The sequence below is a fragment of the Chanodichthys erythropterus genome, chromosome 2 (genome assembly GCF_024489055.1).
Source record: "Chanodichthys erythropterus isolate Z2021 chromosome 2, ASM2448905v1, whole genome shotgun sequence".
Taxonomy (NCBI): Eukaryota; Metazoa; Chordata; class Actinopteri; order Cypriniformes; family Xenocyprididae; genus Chanodichthys; species Chanodichthys erythropterus.
In genome coordinates this window covers 39,423,210-39,443,968 of record NC_090222.1, presented here as the reverse complement: position 1 = coordinate 39,443,968, position 20,759 = coordinate 39,423,210, and the positions used below count along the sequence as shown (strand labels likewise).

The 20,759-nt window shown below is 32.9% G+C and overlaps 1 protein-coding gene across 1 annotated transcript; it reads left to right on the top strand.

The window, feature by feature from the left end:
• Positions 1–3,347: 3,347 nt before the first annotated feature.
• On the top strand, positions 3,348–18,822 carry LOC137028736 (cysteine-rich venom protein ENH1). The gene is made up of 7 exons (XM_067397926.1): positions 3,348–3,489; positions 4,011–4,111; positions 4,201–4,291; positions 6,656–6,798; positions 7,547–7,632; positions 18,272–18,354; positions 18,476–18,822. Exons 1-7 carry the CDS (start codon positions 3,420–3,422, stop codon positions 18,616–18,618), a joined length of 717 nt encoding a protein of 238 aa, XP_067254027.1. The 5' UTR covers positions 3,348–3,419; the 3' UTR covers positions 18,619–18,822.
• Positions 18,823–20,759: the final 1,937 nt, after the last annotated feature.

Below are 20,759 nucleotides of genomic sequence, written 5' to 3'. Positions count from 1 at the left end.
ATATATAAAGACAAATAAAGACAATAAAACAGTTCATGTGGTTCAACCTTAATGTTATGAAGCGATAAGAATACCTTTTTGTGCACCAAAAGAACTAAATAACAACTTCATTCAATGATCTAGTGATGGACAATTTCAAAACACTGCTTCATGAAGCTTTACAAATCTTTTGTTTTGAATCAGTGGTTTGGAACTGCAAAAGTCACGTGAACCATTGAAATTTCAAAACGTTTTTAAACTCTTATGGCATAATGAAGCCTCATTTACTGAAATCACGTGACTTTTCATTTTGAAATGCACTATTTGGCTCTGATGCAGCCACTTCTGTCGGATAGATAGATAGATAGATAGATAGATAGATAGATAGATAGATAGATAGATAGATAGATAGATAGATAGATAGATAGATAGATAGATAGATAGATAGATAGATAGATAGATAGATAGATAGATAGATAGATAGATAGATAGATCGGATAATCGGTTTTGCTGATAATTTTCTCATAATTGGGTATCGGTTTTTATAATATCGCCATCTTGTGGTTGTTTTAGAACTGTGCGCAAGACTGCCATTAAAGCCGAGCATCTGAGAGGTGATGATTCAACAATGTTCAAAGTTAAAATAACTGACCTGCCTTATTTAATAAACTTTATTTAACATTAGTGGTCAACCGATTATCGGCATCGATATTAAGCATTTTTATGGTTATCGGTCATTTTCAAAACTGATTTACCGATAAGATAATTTCAATTTGAAATGCACTATTTGGCTCTGATGCAGCCACTTCTGTTGGATAGATAGATAGATAGATAGATAGATAGATAGATAGATAGATAGATAGATAGATAGATAGATAGATAGATAGATAGATAGATAGATAGATAGATAGATAGATAGATAGATAGATAGATAGATAGATAGATAGATAGATAGATAGATAGATAGATAGATAGAACAAACATTAGATAGATAGACAGATAGATAGATAGATAGATAGATAGATAGATAGATAGATAGATAGATAGATAGATAGATAGATAGATAGATAGATAGATAGATAGATAGATAGATAGATAGATAGATAGATAGATAGATAGATAGATAGATAGATAGATAGAACAAACATTAGATAGATAGACAGATAGATAGATAGATAGATAGATAGATAGATAGATAGATAGATAGATAGATAGATAGATAGATAGATAGATAGATAGATAGATAGATAGATAGATAGATAGATAGATAGATAGATAGATAGATAGATAGATAGATAGATAGATAGATAGGATAATTGGTTTTACTGATATTTTTACTGATAATTTTCTCATATTCGGGTATCAGTTTTATAATATCGGATTCACCGATAAATGGTTGTTTTATTGCCATCTTGTGGTTGCTTTTAGAACTGTGCGCAAGACTGCCATTAAAGCACAGCGTCTGAGGGGAGATGAGTCAACGATGATATTCAGTGACCTGCCTTATTTAAACTTTATATAAACTTTATTTAACAGTAGTGGTCGACTGATTATTAGCACCGATATTAAACATTTTAATGGTTATCGGTATCGGCCATTTTCAAAACTGATTTGCCGATAAAATAATTTAATTTTGAAATGGTCTGTTTGGCTCTGATCCACCTCTGTCAGAACTCATTTGTTGCTTATTTACTTCTTTAAGTTTTACTAAATGTTTTCAGAATGCTGCTGGGTGTTCCCTGCACTTTTAATGTTATTATTATTATGAATATTATTAACAGTTCTCAGAATTAAAAATATGTTTAAAAGCATTTAAAGAAAGTTTCTTTCAGAGCCCTTGTTATTCTTAATTTTGACATTAACTTTCATTTTTACACCAGATATATACTGTATATCGGTTCAAAATATCGGTTATCGGTCTACTTGATGTGTAATAATCGCTATCAGCCCTGAAAAACACATATCGGTAATCTTAAAAAATAATCTTGATAACATTTTGTTTTTTACTTTTTTATCTGAAAATCAGGGTTTTGGCCATGCTCACAGTCACATGCCACAGGTTTCCTCAGCCTGCTATAAATGTCATTTATTATTCAACAATTGCACTCATGAGAGGCATTGTACTCGCTACGTTCAACAGTATAAAACTGTCAGTCCTTCAGCATCAGGGTAATGGCATAAAATACATGAAATGATCCTCTGGCTCTACTGAGACAAGGAAATTAATAGTTAAATTCAAATCTAAAGATCTTACAATGATGTAAAAAGAGTCAATTCTATGCAATAAAAGGGTGGGTTACATCTCATTGCATGATGACCCTCTTAAAAACCAGAAAAAGCCTCTCAGGGAAGTTTTAATGCTCTAATCTGATGAAACTCTATAGTGTTTGTGTTTGTTAATTATCCAGGTCAAATATACGTTATTTATTTAGTCAGACTGAAACTGTTTTTATAGTGTCAAAAATCTCTTGTTTACTTGATGAAGTACAATACACAATAGCAAACGTCATGCTGTAATAGTCTGATTGCATGCGGGTGATTGAAACAAAGTAAAGTCTACAGTTAGTATTTTATTCTGACTAATAGTTCCTCATAATAGAGAGTATAATCTGTATTCTTTAACCATATGGTCTGGTCCTTTGCCACGTTGTCCATTCAATTTATCATTGTTGCTTTGTTTGCAGGTTCTTTAGACATCAGCTCATTCTTCTGCAGGTTAATTCACGGTGTTCTTTAAACTAAAACTACACCCTCGTGTTTACACTCTCATGTTTGCTTCTACTATTAACCTCGGAGGTTTTGTATTGTTTTGTGAACATATTGCTCAAGTGGTGTCACATGTCACTGCTGACACGGGAACATGTTTTTGAGCCCATTAAGATGCTGGGAGTATAAAAAGAGTAGTGACCATGATGACATCTCAGACGCCTCGACTCGTACGGGCAGGTGAGGATCAGAGCTAATAATGCTGATTATTTGCTGAAAAATTGGAATCGGAGTTTCTTCCTAACATTTTTACTTAGATTATAAAACTATTTAAATAATATTTAATAAAAAAAAAAAAAAAAAATATATATATATATATATATATATATATATATATATATATATATACATATATATATATATATAAAATATATATAATTTCATAATTATATATTATATATAAAATATATAAATTTAATGTGTGCATATATATATATATAATGATGATTAATGACGCAGATTATTTGCTGTGAACTGTATAATCTGAAAAATAACTACAAAATCATTTTTAAAAATTGGAATCTGAGTTTCTTCCTAACATTTTTACTTCGGTTATAGTATAAAAATATTTAAATAATATTTAAAAAATGTTTTTACAAATTGTGTGTATATAATATAATTTTTTTATTTTAAAAATGACTGCTTCCACAGTCTGCTAGACGGAAGGACGCAAAATGTTTGTGTTTGCAGTGACAGTTTGTATTTTGGGATTGCTCCATACGAGTGCTGCCTGCAGCCTGGTGAGTTTAAATTTAATAAATTGCTATTTTAGTCATAATACTTGTAACTGATTAATTTTATTAATTGCGATCATATACATTACCAGTGAAAAGTTTATGTGACTGAATTTATGCTTCTAATAATCTTAAAAGGTTTCAATCTAAAGGTGAGTTCTGTAGTCAAATATAAATTGCACCTATATGGTGAAATTTCTTCACAAAACTACTTAGAAATGGATGATTTGGAGCAGATAGTGAATGAAAAACAGCTAGAGAAAAATATAAAGAATACGTAGGTGTGTTCAAACTTTTGATTGGTTGTGTATATGAATAAAATACTTCTAATATAATAATATATTAAAAAAATTAATTAACAATTATTATGTGATGTGATATAATGATCTAACAAAAACTATCCATCTCATGCATGTTTCATTTCTGTGGTGGGCTTTCCAGTCAGGTAAGCATTTATTACTTTAATGCATACAATAACTCTGTTTAATATGCATTCATATGCATCATCTGAAAAAACTTGCGTCTTCACAGGCATCTGTACAGACCTGACTTCTGTCCAGCAGGAGATTGTGGATGTTCACAATGCCTTCCGGAGGGCCGTGGAGCCGTCTGCCAGCAACATGCTGAAAATGGTCAATCACACGCTTATGATTCACATTTGCATTTAAAGCATGTTTTCTTAGAGTCATATGCTGAGTGGAAGATACTGTGTCGTTTGCAGAGCTGGAGCGATGCCGTGGCACAGTCCGCTCAGGGCTGGATTGAGCAGTGTAACATGACACACGGACCGCCAAGCAGCCGCTCGATTGACGGTATGTTACACAACGATTTATTCTTCTGTAGGTGATACATATTGTTACATTGTTCCAAATTGCAAGTCAAAGGTGAACCCTGAAATATTTAAAGTGATAGTTCACCCTAAAATCACAAGTCATCATTTACTCACCCTGGTGTTGTTCTAATACACCCTTCCTTTTTTTCGGACCACAAAAGACATGCGACACATGCAACACATGTTCTGGGGGTTTATAATATGGTTTGGTGAAAAATAAAATGAAATTTAATGTATTATTTTATGAAAATCCTGACCTTGGCCATTGGTCTTCTCAAGCGCATTCATTGTGATTCACTCCCAGAAAAATTTAATTTTAACAAAATTAACAAAAATGCAACATGGAATAGAATCCATGTACCTTCTTCTCTGAGGTAAATATGTCCGTCATGTTCATTGCAACAAGAAGTTATCACGACAGACAAACAAAGTTCCTGACCAAATATATTCAACTCAGGGATGAAAGTACACGGATACTTTTTTTTGGGATTTTGCATTACGTCATGTTTTTATTAGTCTTTAGGGTGAACTGTCCCTTTAAGTACACTTTTAGAAGAAAGGGTTCCATCAAGCACTTCTTATAAAGGGATCATGGGATCATTTTATGGATTTAGTTTTAATTTTAAGTAAAGTGTATGAATTAAACTGCTTGTTTATCACTAGAAAAAAAATGAAGTAAACCATTACGTAGTCATTTAAGACATTTCTCCTGATATAAAGCATTCTTTAAAATTGAGCCAAGAACCCTACACTCTGAAAACAACCCAAGTTGGGTTGAAAATGTTTGACCCAACTATTGCTTAAAAATGACTGTATTGTTGCTTAAAATGAACCTAAAATATGTTGGAAATTAAACATTTATTAACAAGTTTAATGAAACAATTAAACAATAAACATTTATTAAATTGCTTATTAATAAATGTCCATCTTTTGATTATTATTGTTGCCTCTAGTAATTATATGTCTGATTTTTAATTTCCAACCTATTTTGGGTTCATTTTAATCCAGACATATAGTCATTTGTAAACAATAGTTGAGTTTAATAAATCTGCCCAACATGTTTTGGGTTTGTCCATTTTAAACCCAACTTGGTTTGTTTTTAATGCAGCAATATAGTTCTATATAGAATCCTTTTACAAATTAGTTCATCATATCAAATATGCACATGTTAATGCTTCACAAACACAAAGTCACACAACACTGTGTTCATTTTTAACACTATATGCTCTAAAAATGCTGGGTAAAAAACAACCCAAAAAAGGACAAACCCAGCGTTTGGGTTAAATGTTTGCCCAACATGCTTTAACCCAACTATTGATTCAAAATGACTATATGTCTGGATTAAAATGAACCCAAAAGAGGTTGGAAATTAAAAATCAGACACAAAATTACTAGAGGCAACAATAATAATCAAATTATGAACATTTATGAATAAGCAAGTTAACAAATGTTTTTTTTAAATCATTATTCATTAAATGTTCATTTATTAAACAAAATAATAAATGTTAGTTTCAAACATATTTTGGGTTCATTTTAAGCAAGCAATACAGTCATTTTTAAACAATAGTTGAGTTAAATAAAACTACAAACATTTATGCAAACATTTAACCCAACAGCTGGGTTTGTCCATTTTCAACCCAACTTGGGTTGTTTTTAACCCAGCATTTTTTTTAGAGTAGATTTAATGTTTTATCACTTCAAACTATACAAACTTCTTTTTGATAACTATTGTACCTGAAAAGTGTTTTTGTGCTGTTTTGGAGAGGTTTTAACATGCCTTGACTTTTGTGCTTTTGTCAGTTGCTTAAAAACATATTAAAATCGCTGAATTCAGTATTCAGCAAAAACTGAGCTACAATAATATGTGAGCAGCATGTTTGTATTTTGAGAAAAAAACAAACATTTATGCATGTCACTGAAATAACACATAACACATGCTAAACATACGTTCACAAGACTTCTGAGAACTCGATCTTGCTTTAATATTTTATCATTGCAGTGACATATATTTTTTTAAAATTTGGCTTAACTGTCCAAATACGTTTTGAGGCCACGGTATATTCAACCAGATCAGTGTAGACCTGAGAAAACAGAAGATTTCTTTCATCCAGCCCACATGCCTGTAGACCTAATATTTATACAGGAGGATTGTGCAAGTGTGTGTGTTGACATGCTGACGAATACATGCAGATGAAGTGTGCAGGAGAATATCACAGACACTTGAACGAGATCTCAATGTCTTCACAACAAACACAGCACCAAAATGCATTGCTGTATACATTAAATAATACAAATGTCATTTAATAATTTCATCCCTGTCTAATGTTTTCTCTCTGATGGACAGGTTATGAAACGGGTGAAAATCTCTTCAAGGCCTCTGGACTTTATTCATGGACTGATGTGATAAATGCCTGGCATAGCGAAGTCAACAATTATCAATATCCCATCGGATCCGTCAACGGTCATTCGATTGGACATTACACACAGGTGATTATTCGGCAGGATTTTTCTTTCCTGCATTCAACAAGGATTCATTTATTTAAAACGTTATTAGCAGTTAGTTTGCATCAGTTATATGCTGTGATTTGCTGCAAAAAGAAGATTCATCAATATTTTTGGCCCATTTTCCCAACAATGAGTAAATGTAAATATGTTTTAACAGCTTTTTGGAGATCTTTAAAGGTGAAAGATCAGTCATTTCTTGTAAAAAAAAAAAAGAAGTACAGATTAGAATACATTTTAAAAGATTAAAATAATATAAAATAATGAGTGCAAACTGAATGGAATAGACTCATAATTGCGTGTTATTTACGATGGACTGAAAGTATATATGTTTACATTACAATTATTGTACTGTATTTATGGCTTTTTTTCTGTCATGTATTTAAATCTAATTATTATAATTATAATCAACTTCAAGTAATTTTTAAAGCATTGCAGAGCACTTTTAAAAGACAATTTCAGATACTTTAAAGTCAAACTTTTAAGTTGACATTATTACATAGTGCACTTTTAAAAAACAGTCATCTATTTAAGTTTTATTTTATTAAGATCATGTTATTTGCAAGAACAGTTTTTTACTTTTAAGATAAAAATAAGTGCACTTCTTTTTCACAAGGGCCAAACAGAATAGCAACGTATTTGTTTGTCACATTATTATTTGTGTGCCAAATGTGAAGTATGTTGGAGGTGTCTCAAACTACAGTAATGCTTCTCCTCGTGTGAATCTCTGAAGGTGGTGTGGTACAGCTCGTATGAGGTCGGTTGTGCCGTGGCTCAGTGCGGAAGCTCCTACTTCTACGGATGCCATTACTACCGCGCGTAAGTCCCGGCTGCATTTCTCTCGACTTTCTCTGACTTTACATCACGCAATTCTGACTTTATATCACACAATTCTGACTTTATATCACGCAATTCTGACTTTATATCACGCAATTCTGACTTTATATCACACAATTCTGACTTTATATCACGCAATTCTGACTTTATATCACGCAATTCTGACTTTATAACTCACAATTCTGACTTTATATCACGCAATTCTGACTTTATATCACGCAATTCTGACTTTATAACTCGCAATTCTGACTTTATATCACGCAATTCTGACTTTATAACTCGCAATTCTGACTTTATAACTCGCAAATCTGACTTTATATCTCGCAATTCTGACTTTATATCATGCAATTCTGACTTTATATCACGCAATTCTGACTTTATAACTCGCAATTCTGACTTTATATCTCGCAATTCTGACTTTATATCATGCAATTCTGACTTTATAACTCGCAATTCTGACTTTATATCACGCAATTCTGACTTTATATCACGCAATTCTGACTTTATAACTCGCAATTCTGACTTTATATCATGCAATTCTGACTTTATAACTCGCAATTCTGACTTTATATCACGCAATTCTGACTTTATAACTCGCAATTCTGACTTTATATCACGCAATTCTGACTTTATAACTCGCAATTCTGACTTTATAACTCGCAAATCTGACTTTATATCTCGCAATTCTGACTTTATATCACGCAATTCTGACTTTATAACTCGCAATTCTGACTTTATATCTCGCAATTCTGACTTTATAACTCGCAATTCTGACTTTATATCTCGCAATTCTGACTTTATATCATGCAATTCTGACTTTATAACTCGCAATTCTGACTTTATATCACACAATTCTGACTTTATATCTCGCAATTCTGACTTTATATCACGCAATTCTGACTTTATAACTCGCAATTCTGACTTTATAACTTGCAATTCTGACTTTATAACTCGCAATTCTGACTTTATAACTCGCAATTCTGACTTTATAACTCGCAATTCTGACTTTATATCTCGCAATTCTGACTTTATATCTCGCAATTCTGACTTTATATCACGCAATTCTGACTTTATAACTCGCAATTCTGACTTTATATCACGCAATTCTGACTTTATATCTCGCAATTCTGACTTTATATCTCGCAATTCTGACTTTATATCTCGCAATTCTGACTTTATATCACGCAATTCTGACTTTATAACTCGCAATTCTGACTTTATATCTCGCAATTCTGACTTTATATCATGCAATTCTGACTTTATAACTCGCAATTCTGACTTTATATCTCGCAATTCTGACTTTATAACTCACAATTCTGACTTTATATCTCGCAATTCTGACTTTATAACTCACAATTCTGACTTTATATCTCGCAATTCTGACTTTATATCTCGCAATTCTGACTTTATATCACGCAATTCTGACTTTATAACTCGCAATTCTGACTTTATAACTCACAATTCTGACTTTATAATTCGCAATTCTGACTTTATATCTCGCAATTCTGAGTTTAACATGCAATTCTGACTTTATAATTCGCAATTCTGACTTTATAACTCGCAATTCTGACTTTATAACTCACAATTCTGACTTTATAACTCACAATTCTGACTTTATAACTCGCAATTCTGACTTTATATCTCGCAATTCTGACTTTATATCTCGCAACTCTGACTTTATAAGTCGCAATTCTGACTTTATATCTTGCAATTCTGACTTTATATCTCGCAATTCTGACTTTATAACTCGCAATTCTGACTTTATATCTCGCAATTCTGACTTTATAACTCGCAATTCTGACTTTATAACTCGCAATTCTGACTTTATATCTCGCAATTCTGACTTTATATCATGCAATTCTGACTTTATAACTCGCAATTCTGACTTTATATCTCGCAATTCTGACTTTATAACTCACAATTCTGACTTTATATCTCGCAATTCTGACTTTATAACTCACAATTCTGACTTTATATCTCGCAATTCTGACTTTATATCTCGCAATTCTGACTTTATATCACGCAATTCTGACTTTATAACTCGCAATTCTGACTTTATAACTCGCAATTCTGACTTTATAACTCGCAATTCTGACTTTATATCTCGCAATTCTGACTTTATATCATGCAATTCTGACTTTATAACTCGCAATTCTGACTTTATAACTCGCAATTCTGACTTTATATCTCGCAATTCTGACTTTATAACTCACAATTCTGACTTTATAACTCGCAATTCTGACTTTATATCTCGCAATTCTGACTTTATATCTCGCAACTCTGACTTTATAAGTCGCAATTCTGACTTTATATCTTGCAATTCTGACTTTATATCTCGCAATTCTGACTTTATAACTCGCAATTCTGACTTTATATCTCGCAATTCTGACTTTATAACTCGCAATTCTGACTTTATATCACGCAATTCTGACTTTATATCACGCAATTCTGACTTTATATCTCGCAATTCTGACTTTATATCTCGCAATTCTGACTTTATATCACGCAATTCTGACTTTATATCACGCAATTCTGACTTTATATCACGCAATTCTGACTTTATAACTCGCAATTCTGACTTTATATCTCGCAATTCTGACTGTATATCACGCAATTCTGACTTTATAACTCGCAATTCTGACTTTATATCTCGCAATTCTGACTTTATATCACGCAATTCTGACTTTATAACTCGCAATTCTGACTTTATAACTCGCAATTCTGACTTTATAACTCGCAATTCTGACTTTATATCACACAATTCTGACTTTATATCTCGCAATTCTGACTTTATATATCGCAATTCTGACTTTATAACTCGCAATTCTGACTTTATAACTCGCAATTCTGACTTTACAACTCGCAATTCTGACTTTACATCTCGCAATTCTGACTTTACATCTCGCAATTCTGACTTTATGTCTCGCAACTCTGACTTTATAACTCGCAATTCTGACTTTATATCTCGCAATTCTGACTTTATATCTCGCAATTCTGACTTTATATCTCACAATTTTGACTTTATAACTCGCAATTCTGACTTTATATCGCGTAATTCTGACTTTATATCTCGCAATTCTGACTTTATATCTCGCAATTCTGACTTTATATCTCACAATTCTGACTTTATATCACGCAATTCTGACTTTATAACTCGCAATTCTGACTGTATAACTCACAATTCTGACTTTATAACTCGCAATTCTGACTTTATATCTCACAATTTTGACTTTATAACTCGCAATTCTGACTTTATATCGCGTAATTCTGACTTTATATCTCGCAATTCTGACTTTATATCTCGCAATTCTGACTTTATATCTCACAATTCTGACTTTATATCACGCAATTCTGACTTTATAACTCGCAATTCTGACTGTATAACTCACAATTCTGACTTTATAACTCGCAATTCTGACTTTATAACTCGCAACTCTGACTTTATATCACGCAATTCTGACTTTATATCACGCAATTCTGACTTTATAACTCGCAATTCTGACTTTATAACTCGCAATTCTGACTTTATATCTCGCAATTCTGACTTTATATCTCGCAATTCTGACTTTATATCACGCAATTCTGACTTTATATCACGCAATTCTGACTTTATAACTCGCAATTCTGACTTTATATCTCGCAATTCTGACTTTATATCTCGCAATTCTGACTTTATATCTCGCAATTCTGACTTTATATCACGCAATTCTGACTTTATAACTCGCAATTCTGACTTTATATCGCGTAATTCTGACTTTATATCTCGCAATTCTGACTTTATATCTCGCAGTTCTGACTTTATATCTCGCAATTCTGACTTTATATCACGCAATTCTGACTTTATAACTCGCAATTTTGACTGTATATCTCGCAATTCTGACTTTATAACTCGCAATTCTGACTTTATAACTCGCAATTCTGACTTTATATCTCGCAATTCTGACTTTATATCTCGCAATTCTGACTTTATATCTCGCAATTCTGACTTTATATCTCGCAATTCTGACTTTATATCACGCAATTCTGACTTTATATCACGCAATTCTGACTTCATATCACGCAATTCTGACTTCATAACTCGCAATTCTGACTTTATATCACGCAATTCTGACTTTATATCGCGTAATTCTGACTTTATATCTCGCAATTCTGACTTTATATCTCGCAGTTCTGACTTTATATCTCACAATTCTGACTTTATATCACGCAATTCTGACTTTATAACTCGCAATTTTGACTTTATAACTCGCAATTCTGACTTTATAACTCGCAATTTTGACTGTATATCTCGCAATTCTGACTTTATATCTCGCAATTCTGACTTTATATCACGCAATTCTGACTTTATATCACGCAATTCTGACTTTATAACTCGCAATTCTGACTTTATATCTCGCAATTCTGACTTTATATCTCGCAATTCTGACTGTATATCACGCAATTCTGACTTTATATCACGCAATTCTGACTTTATATCACGCAATTCTGACTTTATAACTCGCAATTCTGACTTTATAACTCGCAATTCTGACTTTATATCTCGCAATTCTGACTTTATATCACACAATTCTGACTTTATATCTCGCAATTCTGACTTTATATATCGCAATTCTGACTTTATAACTCGCAATTCTGACTTTATAACTCGCAATTCTGACTTTATATCTCGCAATTCTGACTTTATATCACACAATTCTGACTTTATATCTCGCAATTCTGACTTTATAACTCGCAATTCTGACTTTATAACTCGCAATTCTGACTTTATATCTCGCAATTCTGACTTTATATCACACAATTCTGACTTTATATCTCGCAATTCTGACTTTATATATCGCAATTCTGACTTTATATCTCGCAATTCTGACTTTATATCACGCAATTCTGACTTTATATCTCGCAATTCTGACTTTATATCTCGCAATTCTGACTTTATATCACGCAATTCTGACTTTATATCACGCAATTCTGACTTTATAACTCGCAATTCTGACTTTATATCTCGCAATTCTGACTTTATATCTCGCAATTCTGACTGTATATCTCGCAATTCTGACTTTATATGTCGCAATTCTGACTTTATATCACGCAATTCTGACTTTATATCACGCAATTCTGACTTTATAACTCGCAATTCTGACTTTATATCTCGCAATTCTGACTTTATATCTCACAATTCTGACTGTATATCACGCAATTCTGACTTTATATCACGCAATTCTGACTTTATAACTCGCAATTCTGACTTTATAACTCACAATTCTGACTTTATATCTCGCAATTCTGACTTTATATCACACAATTCTGACTTTATAACTCGCAATTCTGACTTTATAACTCGCAATTCTGACTTTATATCACGCAATTCTGACTTTATATCACGCAATTCTGACTTTATAACTCGCAATTCTGACTTTATATCTCGCAATTCTGACTTTATATCTCGCAATTCTGACTTTATATCTCGCAATTCTGACTTTATATCACGCAATTCTGACTTTATATCACGCAATTCTGACTTTATAACTCGCAATTCTGACTTTATATCTCGCAATTCTGACTTTATATCTCGCAATTCTGACTTTATATCACGCAATTCTGACTTTATAACTCGCAATTCTGACTTTATATCGCGTAATTCTGACTTTATATCGCGTAATTCTGACTTTATATCTCGCAGTTCTGACTTTATATCTCGCAATTCTGACTTTATATCACGCAATTCTGACTTTATAACTCGCAATTTTGACTGTATATCTCGCAATTCTGACTTTATAACTCACAATTCTGACTTTATAACTCGCAATTCTGACTTTATATCTCGCAATTCTGACTTTATATCTCGCAATTCTGACTTCTGACTTTATATCACGCAATTCTGACTTTATAACTCGCAATTCTGACTTTATAACTCGCAATTCTGACTTTATATCTCGCAATTCTGACTTTATATCACACAATTCTGACTTTATAACTCGCAATTCTGACTTTATAACTCGCAATTCTGACTTTATATCACGCAATTCTGACTTTATATCACGCAATTCTGACTTTATAACTCGCAATTCTGACTTTATAACTCGCAATTCTGACTTTATATCTCGCAATTCTGACTTTATATCTCGCAATTCTGACTTTATATCACGCAATTCTGACTTTATATCACGCAATTCTGACTTTATAACTCGCAATTCTGACTTTATATCTCGCAATTCTGACTTTATATCTCGCAATTCTGACTTTATATCACGCAATTCTGACTTTATAACTCGCAATTCTGACTTTATATCGCGTAATTCTGACTTTATATCTCGCAATTCTGACTTTATATCTCGCAGTTCTGACTTTATATCTCGCAATTCTGACTTTATATCACGCAATTCTGACTTTATAACTCGCAATTTTGACTGTATATCTCGCAATTCTGACTTTATAACTCACAATTCTGACTTTATAACTCGCAATTCTGACTTTATATCTCGCAATTCTGACTTTATATCTCGCAATTCTGACTTTATATCTCGCAATTCTGACTTCTGACTTTATATCACGCAATTCTGACTTTATAACTCGCAATTCTGACTTTATAACTCGCAATTCTGACTTTATATCTCGCAATTCTGACTTTATATCTCGCAATTCTGACTTTATATCACACAATTCTGACTTTATATCTCGCAATTCTGACTTTATATATCGCAATTCTGACTTTATAACTCGCAATTCTGACTTTATAACTCGCAATTCTGACTTTATATCTCGCAATTCTGACTTTATATCACACAATTCTGACTTTATATCTCGCAATTCTGACTTTATATATCGCAATTCTGACTTTATATCTCGCAATTCTGACTTTATATCACGCAATTCTGACTTTATATCTCGCAATTCTGACTTTATATCTCGCAATTCTGACTTTATATCACGCAATTCTGACTTTATATCACGCAATTCTGACTTTATATCACGCAATTCTGACTTTATAACTCGCAATTCTGACTTTATATCTCGCAATTCTGACTTTATATCTCGCAATTCTGACTGTATATCTCGCAATTCTGACTTTATATCTCGCAATTCTGACTTTACATCTCGCAATTCTGACTTTACATCTCGCAATTCTGACTTTACATCTCGCAATTCTGACTTTATAACTCGCAATTCTGACTTTATATCACACAATTCTGACTTTATAACTCGCAATTCTGACTTTATAACTCGCAATTCTGACTTTATATCACGCAATTCTGACTTTATATCACGCAATTCTGACTTTATAACTCGCAATTCTGACTTTATAACTCGCAATTCTGACTTTATATCTCGCAATTCTGACTTTATATCTCGCAATTCTGACTTTATATCACGCAATTCTGACTTTATATCACGCAATTCTGACTTTATAACTCGCAATTCTGACTTTATATCTCGCAATTCTGACTTTATATCTCGCAATTCTGACTTTATATCACGCAATTCTGACTTTATAACTCGCAATTCTGACTTTATATCGCGTAATTCTGACTTTATATCTCGCAATTCTGACTTTATATCTCGCAGTTCTGACTTTATATCTCGCAATTCTGACTTTATATCACGCAATTCTGACTTTATAACTCGCAATTTTGACTGTATATCTCGCAATTCTGACTTTATAACTCACAATTCTGACTTTATAACTCGCAATTCTGACTTTATATCTCGCAATTCTGACTTTATATCTCGCAATTCTGACTTTATATCTCGCAATTCTGACTTCTGACTTTATATCACGCAATTCTGACTTTATAACTCGCAATTCTGACTTTATAACTCGCAATTCTGACTTTATATCACACAATTCTGACTTTATATCTCGCAATTCTGACTTTATATATCGCAATTCTGACTTTATAACTCGCAATTCTGACTTTATAACTCGCAATTCTGACTTTATATCTCGCAATTCTGACTTTATATCACACAATTCTGACTTTATATCTCGCAATTCTGACTTTATATATCGCAATTCTGACTTTATATCTCGCAATTCTGACTTTATATCACGCAATTCTGACTTTATATCTCGCAATTCTGACTTTATATCTCGCAATTCTGACTTTATATCACGCAATTCTGACTTTATATCACGCAATTCTGACTTTATATCACGCAATTCTGACTTTATAACTCGCAATTCTGACTTTATATCTCGCAATTCTGACTTTATATCTCGCAATTCTGACTGTATATCTCGCAATTCTGACTTTACATCTCGCAATTCTGACTTTACATCTCGCAATTCTGACTTTACATCTCGCAATTCTGACTTTACATCTCGCAATTCTGACTTTATATCACGCAATTCTGACTTTATATCTCGCAACTCTGACTTTATATCTCGCAATTCTGACTTTATATCTCACAATTCTGACTTTATATCTCGCAATTCTGACTTTATAACTCGCAATTCTGACTTTATATCTCGCAATTCTGACTTTATATCACGCAATTCTGACTTTATATCTCGCAACTCTGACTTTATAACTCGCAATTCTGACTTTATATCTCGCAATTCTGACTTTATATCTCACAATTCTGACTTTATATCTCGCAATTCTGACTTTATAACTCGCAATTCTGACTTTATATCTCGCAATTCTGACTTTATAACTCACAATTCTGACTTTATATCTCGCAATTCTGACTTTATGTCTCGCAATTCTGACTTTATAACTCGCAATTCGGACTTTAAATCTCGCAACTCTGACTTTATATCTCTCAATTCTGACTTTATATCACGCAATTCTGACTTTATATCTCGCAACTCTGACTTTATAACTCGCAATTCTGACTTTATATCTCGCAATTCTGACTTTATATCTCGCAATTCTGACTTTATATCACGCAATTCTGACTTTATAACTCACAATTCTGACTTTATAACTCGCAATTCTGACTTTATATCTCGCAATTCTGACTTTATATCTCGCAATTCTGACTTTATATCTCGCAATTCTGACTTCTGACTTTATATCACGCAATTCTGACTTTATAACTCGCAATTCTGACTTTATAACTCGCAATTCTGACTTTATATCACACAATTCTGACTTTATATCTCGCAATTCTGACTTTATATATCGCAATTCTGACTTTATAACTCGCAATTCTGACTTTATAACTCGCAATTCTGACTTTATATCTCGCAATTCTGACTTTATATCACACAATTCTGACTTTATATCTCGCAATTCTGACTTTATATATCGCAATTCTGACTTTATATCTCGCAATTCTGACTTTATATCACGCAATTCTGACTTTATATCTCGCAATTCTGACTTTATATCTCGCAATTCTGACTTTATATCACGCAATTCTGACTTTATATCACGCAATTCTGACTTTATATCACGCAATTCTGACTTTATAACTCGCAATTCTGACTTTATATCTCGCAATTCTGACTTTATATCTCGCAATTCTGACTGTATATCTCGCAATTCTGACTTTACATCTCGCAATTCTGACTTTACATCTCGCAATTCTGACTTTACATCTCGCAATTCTGACTTTACATCTCGCAATTCTGACTTTATATCACGCAATTCTGACTTTATATCTCGCAACTCTGACTTTATATCTCGCAATTCTGACTTTATATCTCACAATTCTGACTTTATATCTCGCAATTCTGACTTTATAACTCGCAATTCTGACTTTATATCTCGCAATTCTGACTTTATATCACGCAATTCTGACTTTATATCTCGCAACTCTGACTTTATAACTCGCAATTCTGACTTTATATCTCGCAATTCTGACTTTATATCTCACAATTCTGACTTTATATCTCGCAATTCTGACTTTATAACTCGCAATTCTGACTTTATATCTCGCAATTCTGACTTTATAACTCACAATTCTGACTTTATATCTCGCAATTCTGACTTTATGTCTCGCAATTCTGACTTTATAACTCGCAATTCGGACTTTAAATCTCGCAACTCTGACTTTATATCTCTCAATTCTGACTTTATATCACGCAATTCTGACTTTATATCTCGCAACTCTGACTTTATAACTCGCAATTCTGACTTTATATCTCGCAATTCTGACTTTATATCTCACAATTCTGACTTTATATCTCGCAATTCTGACTTTATAACTCGCAATTCTGACTTTATATCTCGCAATTCTGACTTTATAACTCACAATTCTGACTTTATATCTCGCAATTCTGACTTTATATCTCGCAATTCTGACTTTATGTCTCGCAATTCTGACTTTATAACTCGCAATTCGGACTTTAAATCTCGCAACTCTGACTTTATATCTCTCAATTCTGACTTTATATCTCGCAATTCAGACTTTATATCTCGCAATTCTGACTTTATATCTCGCAATTCGGACTTTATATCTCGCAATTCGGACTTTATAATTCGCGATTCTGACTTCATATCTCGCAATTCTGACTTTATAACTCGCAATTCTAATTTACCTTTTTTATTTCATGGCGTAAACAAGCTTCCATACATCACACACTAAAGAAAGCTGAACATGGAAAAAAGCATAATAGGTCATTCATTCACTGCAGTTCAAATTCCTCTGAACTCAACTCTCTCCTGTATTTCAGAGGGAATTTCAGAGGAGTCCCTCCGTACTCTCTGGGCACTCCGTGTGCCTCCTGCCCGGACGACTGCCAAGACAATCTCTGCAGTAAGTGCATTTCTGATTTTGGTTGCAAAATGATCCTGAATGGTGACGTTTGAGGTCACAGTTTGCATTCCAAAATGTTTTTACTTTTATTGCTTCATTGACTTTCAATTCTCTCTTCTAGCTAACCCCTGTCCGTACATCAACACGCACACCAACTGTGACGCCTTAATAGAAGAGGCCACTTGTGAAAACTCCATTGTGAGCGAGGGCTGTCCAGCCAGTTGTCTATGCGGAGACAAAATCATCCCTATTGCGAGGAAATGAAGTTTTCTATGGCTATATTACATGAAGTACAGCCATATTTTGATAGTTATAGCATCTCTTTCCTATAATGTGAAACATACAAATTCTAACTTCTTTCTATCTCTATTCTTTCTATGTGGAATACCTCAAATATGATTAAAAAATCAAGGGTACTGTACTTTAATAATATGATGAAATAGGCCAGTCTGCATTGTTTTGCATTATTACCTCAACCGTTTTCTTTTTCAGTAAAGCTTATGCAATCACATATCAGTGAAGCTATTTGTGTTTTAGAAGCCTTGTAAAGCCAGAAACTGAAAACAATAGTACAACTTAAGACTGTGAAAACAAAAGTGACTTGTGTCAGTCAAACTTTCAGTCACTGTATGTGTAGTGTAGATTTGTGCACTTGCTGAAATGTTCATGTAATGTTTTCTGCAACACTGCACTATTTTATACAATCACATCACTTTATTAAAATCATTAAAATGATTTTAGTTCGAGTTATTAGGGTTCACAGATCAATGCATGTGTGGATACAGTGATTTCACTCAGGTTAAAGGGTGTTCCAGTGGTCAATAATAGCGTTTACTAACAGTCCCTTTAAAGGATTAGTTCACTTTCAAATTAAATTTTCCTGATTTCCATGTCATCCAAGATGTTCATGTCTTTCTTTCTTCAGTCGAAAAGAAATTAAGGTTTTTGATGAAAACATTACAGGATTATTCTTCAATGGAGCCCAAACCGTTGGAGATCAAAATTACAGTTTACAGCGATCCCAGACGAGAAATAAGGTTCAATGCTCATTTTCTAATTTTTTTTTTTTTAATAAATAAAAATTGTATAAGTTTTAACCATAAATGCTCATCTTGAACTAGCTCTCTTCTTCTTCTCTATTTGAATTCCAGCAGTGTAGACACTGCTAAGTGTATTACTGCCCTCCACAGGTCAAAGTTTGAACTAAATTGTCATATACAATATGCTAGTGCAAGTATATAATAACTAGTTCATACATTTTGTTTCTAAACACTCGAATCATGACGAAAAACAGCATTTTTCAGGGCCAGATCAACTGTTCTAACGGCTGCTGCAGTGACGCGATGACTTTATGATCAGCGATTGGCTCTTATTTATTTAATTGTGAGTTGCACTTTCTCCCATTCATAAAAATACGAGTGCGCCGTTGTCTTTCTATATATAGATTTTTTGTTACTAATTAGTATTAACATAATTGAGCTTTTATACATTTTAATTAATTTATTATATTTTTACTGACTGCACAGTTCATAATAAAGACTATATCTATATAGGCCTATTCACATAAAGTAAATTGACATTTCAATCCATGATAGTAGTGTGACCAAAGTCCCTTGGGGAAACATCAAATACTCCAAAACTGTTTGCCAAGCTTTCGATTAAATTTCATATTTGAAATCACTATTCAAATCTAACAACAACTGTCTCATACATTTTGTTTCTAAACGCTCAAATCATGACTAAAAACGATATTCTTCAGGCTGGATCAAGCTAATGCGCAGTCCTGAGTGCACGTCTCTTGCGCCTCATTTCGGAGGCGCGAGTCTAACTGTTTCTATAGGAACCGGAGCTTCTAACGGCCGCTGCAGTGACACGATGACTTTACCGGTCAGCGATTGGCTCTTATTTAGAAGGCGGGACTTATTCTGCCATATTGTGCATTGCACTTTGTGTTATTCTATAGTCTTTGGTGTGCCATACTGCTATACTCCATATTATACATGTTTTATGACTATTGAGAGTATTAAGTAAGGGAATAATTGTACTATTTAATATACCCCAAATATATAATCATAAAACTGTTAAAGTATATGAATAATAATAATTAGTATTAATACTTTTGCTGTACAATTATTATTAGAGTATTAATAATACTAATAATATAGTCCATATGGTCTTAATATGTAAAATACTGATTTACTCCATCATAAATAAGCCATGCAGGAAAACAATTCCACCACATAATAATTATATACACGCATATATTGTTTATTACAGTGCAAAAGTACGCCTACGTTCTGTTTCCTGATGTCAGAACAGTTTTGTAATACCGCGAGTGTCCGACAGGTGTCTCTGCTGAACGCTATATGAACAACAACACACGTTTCATACTTCCTGTTATTAGA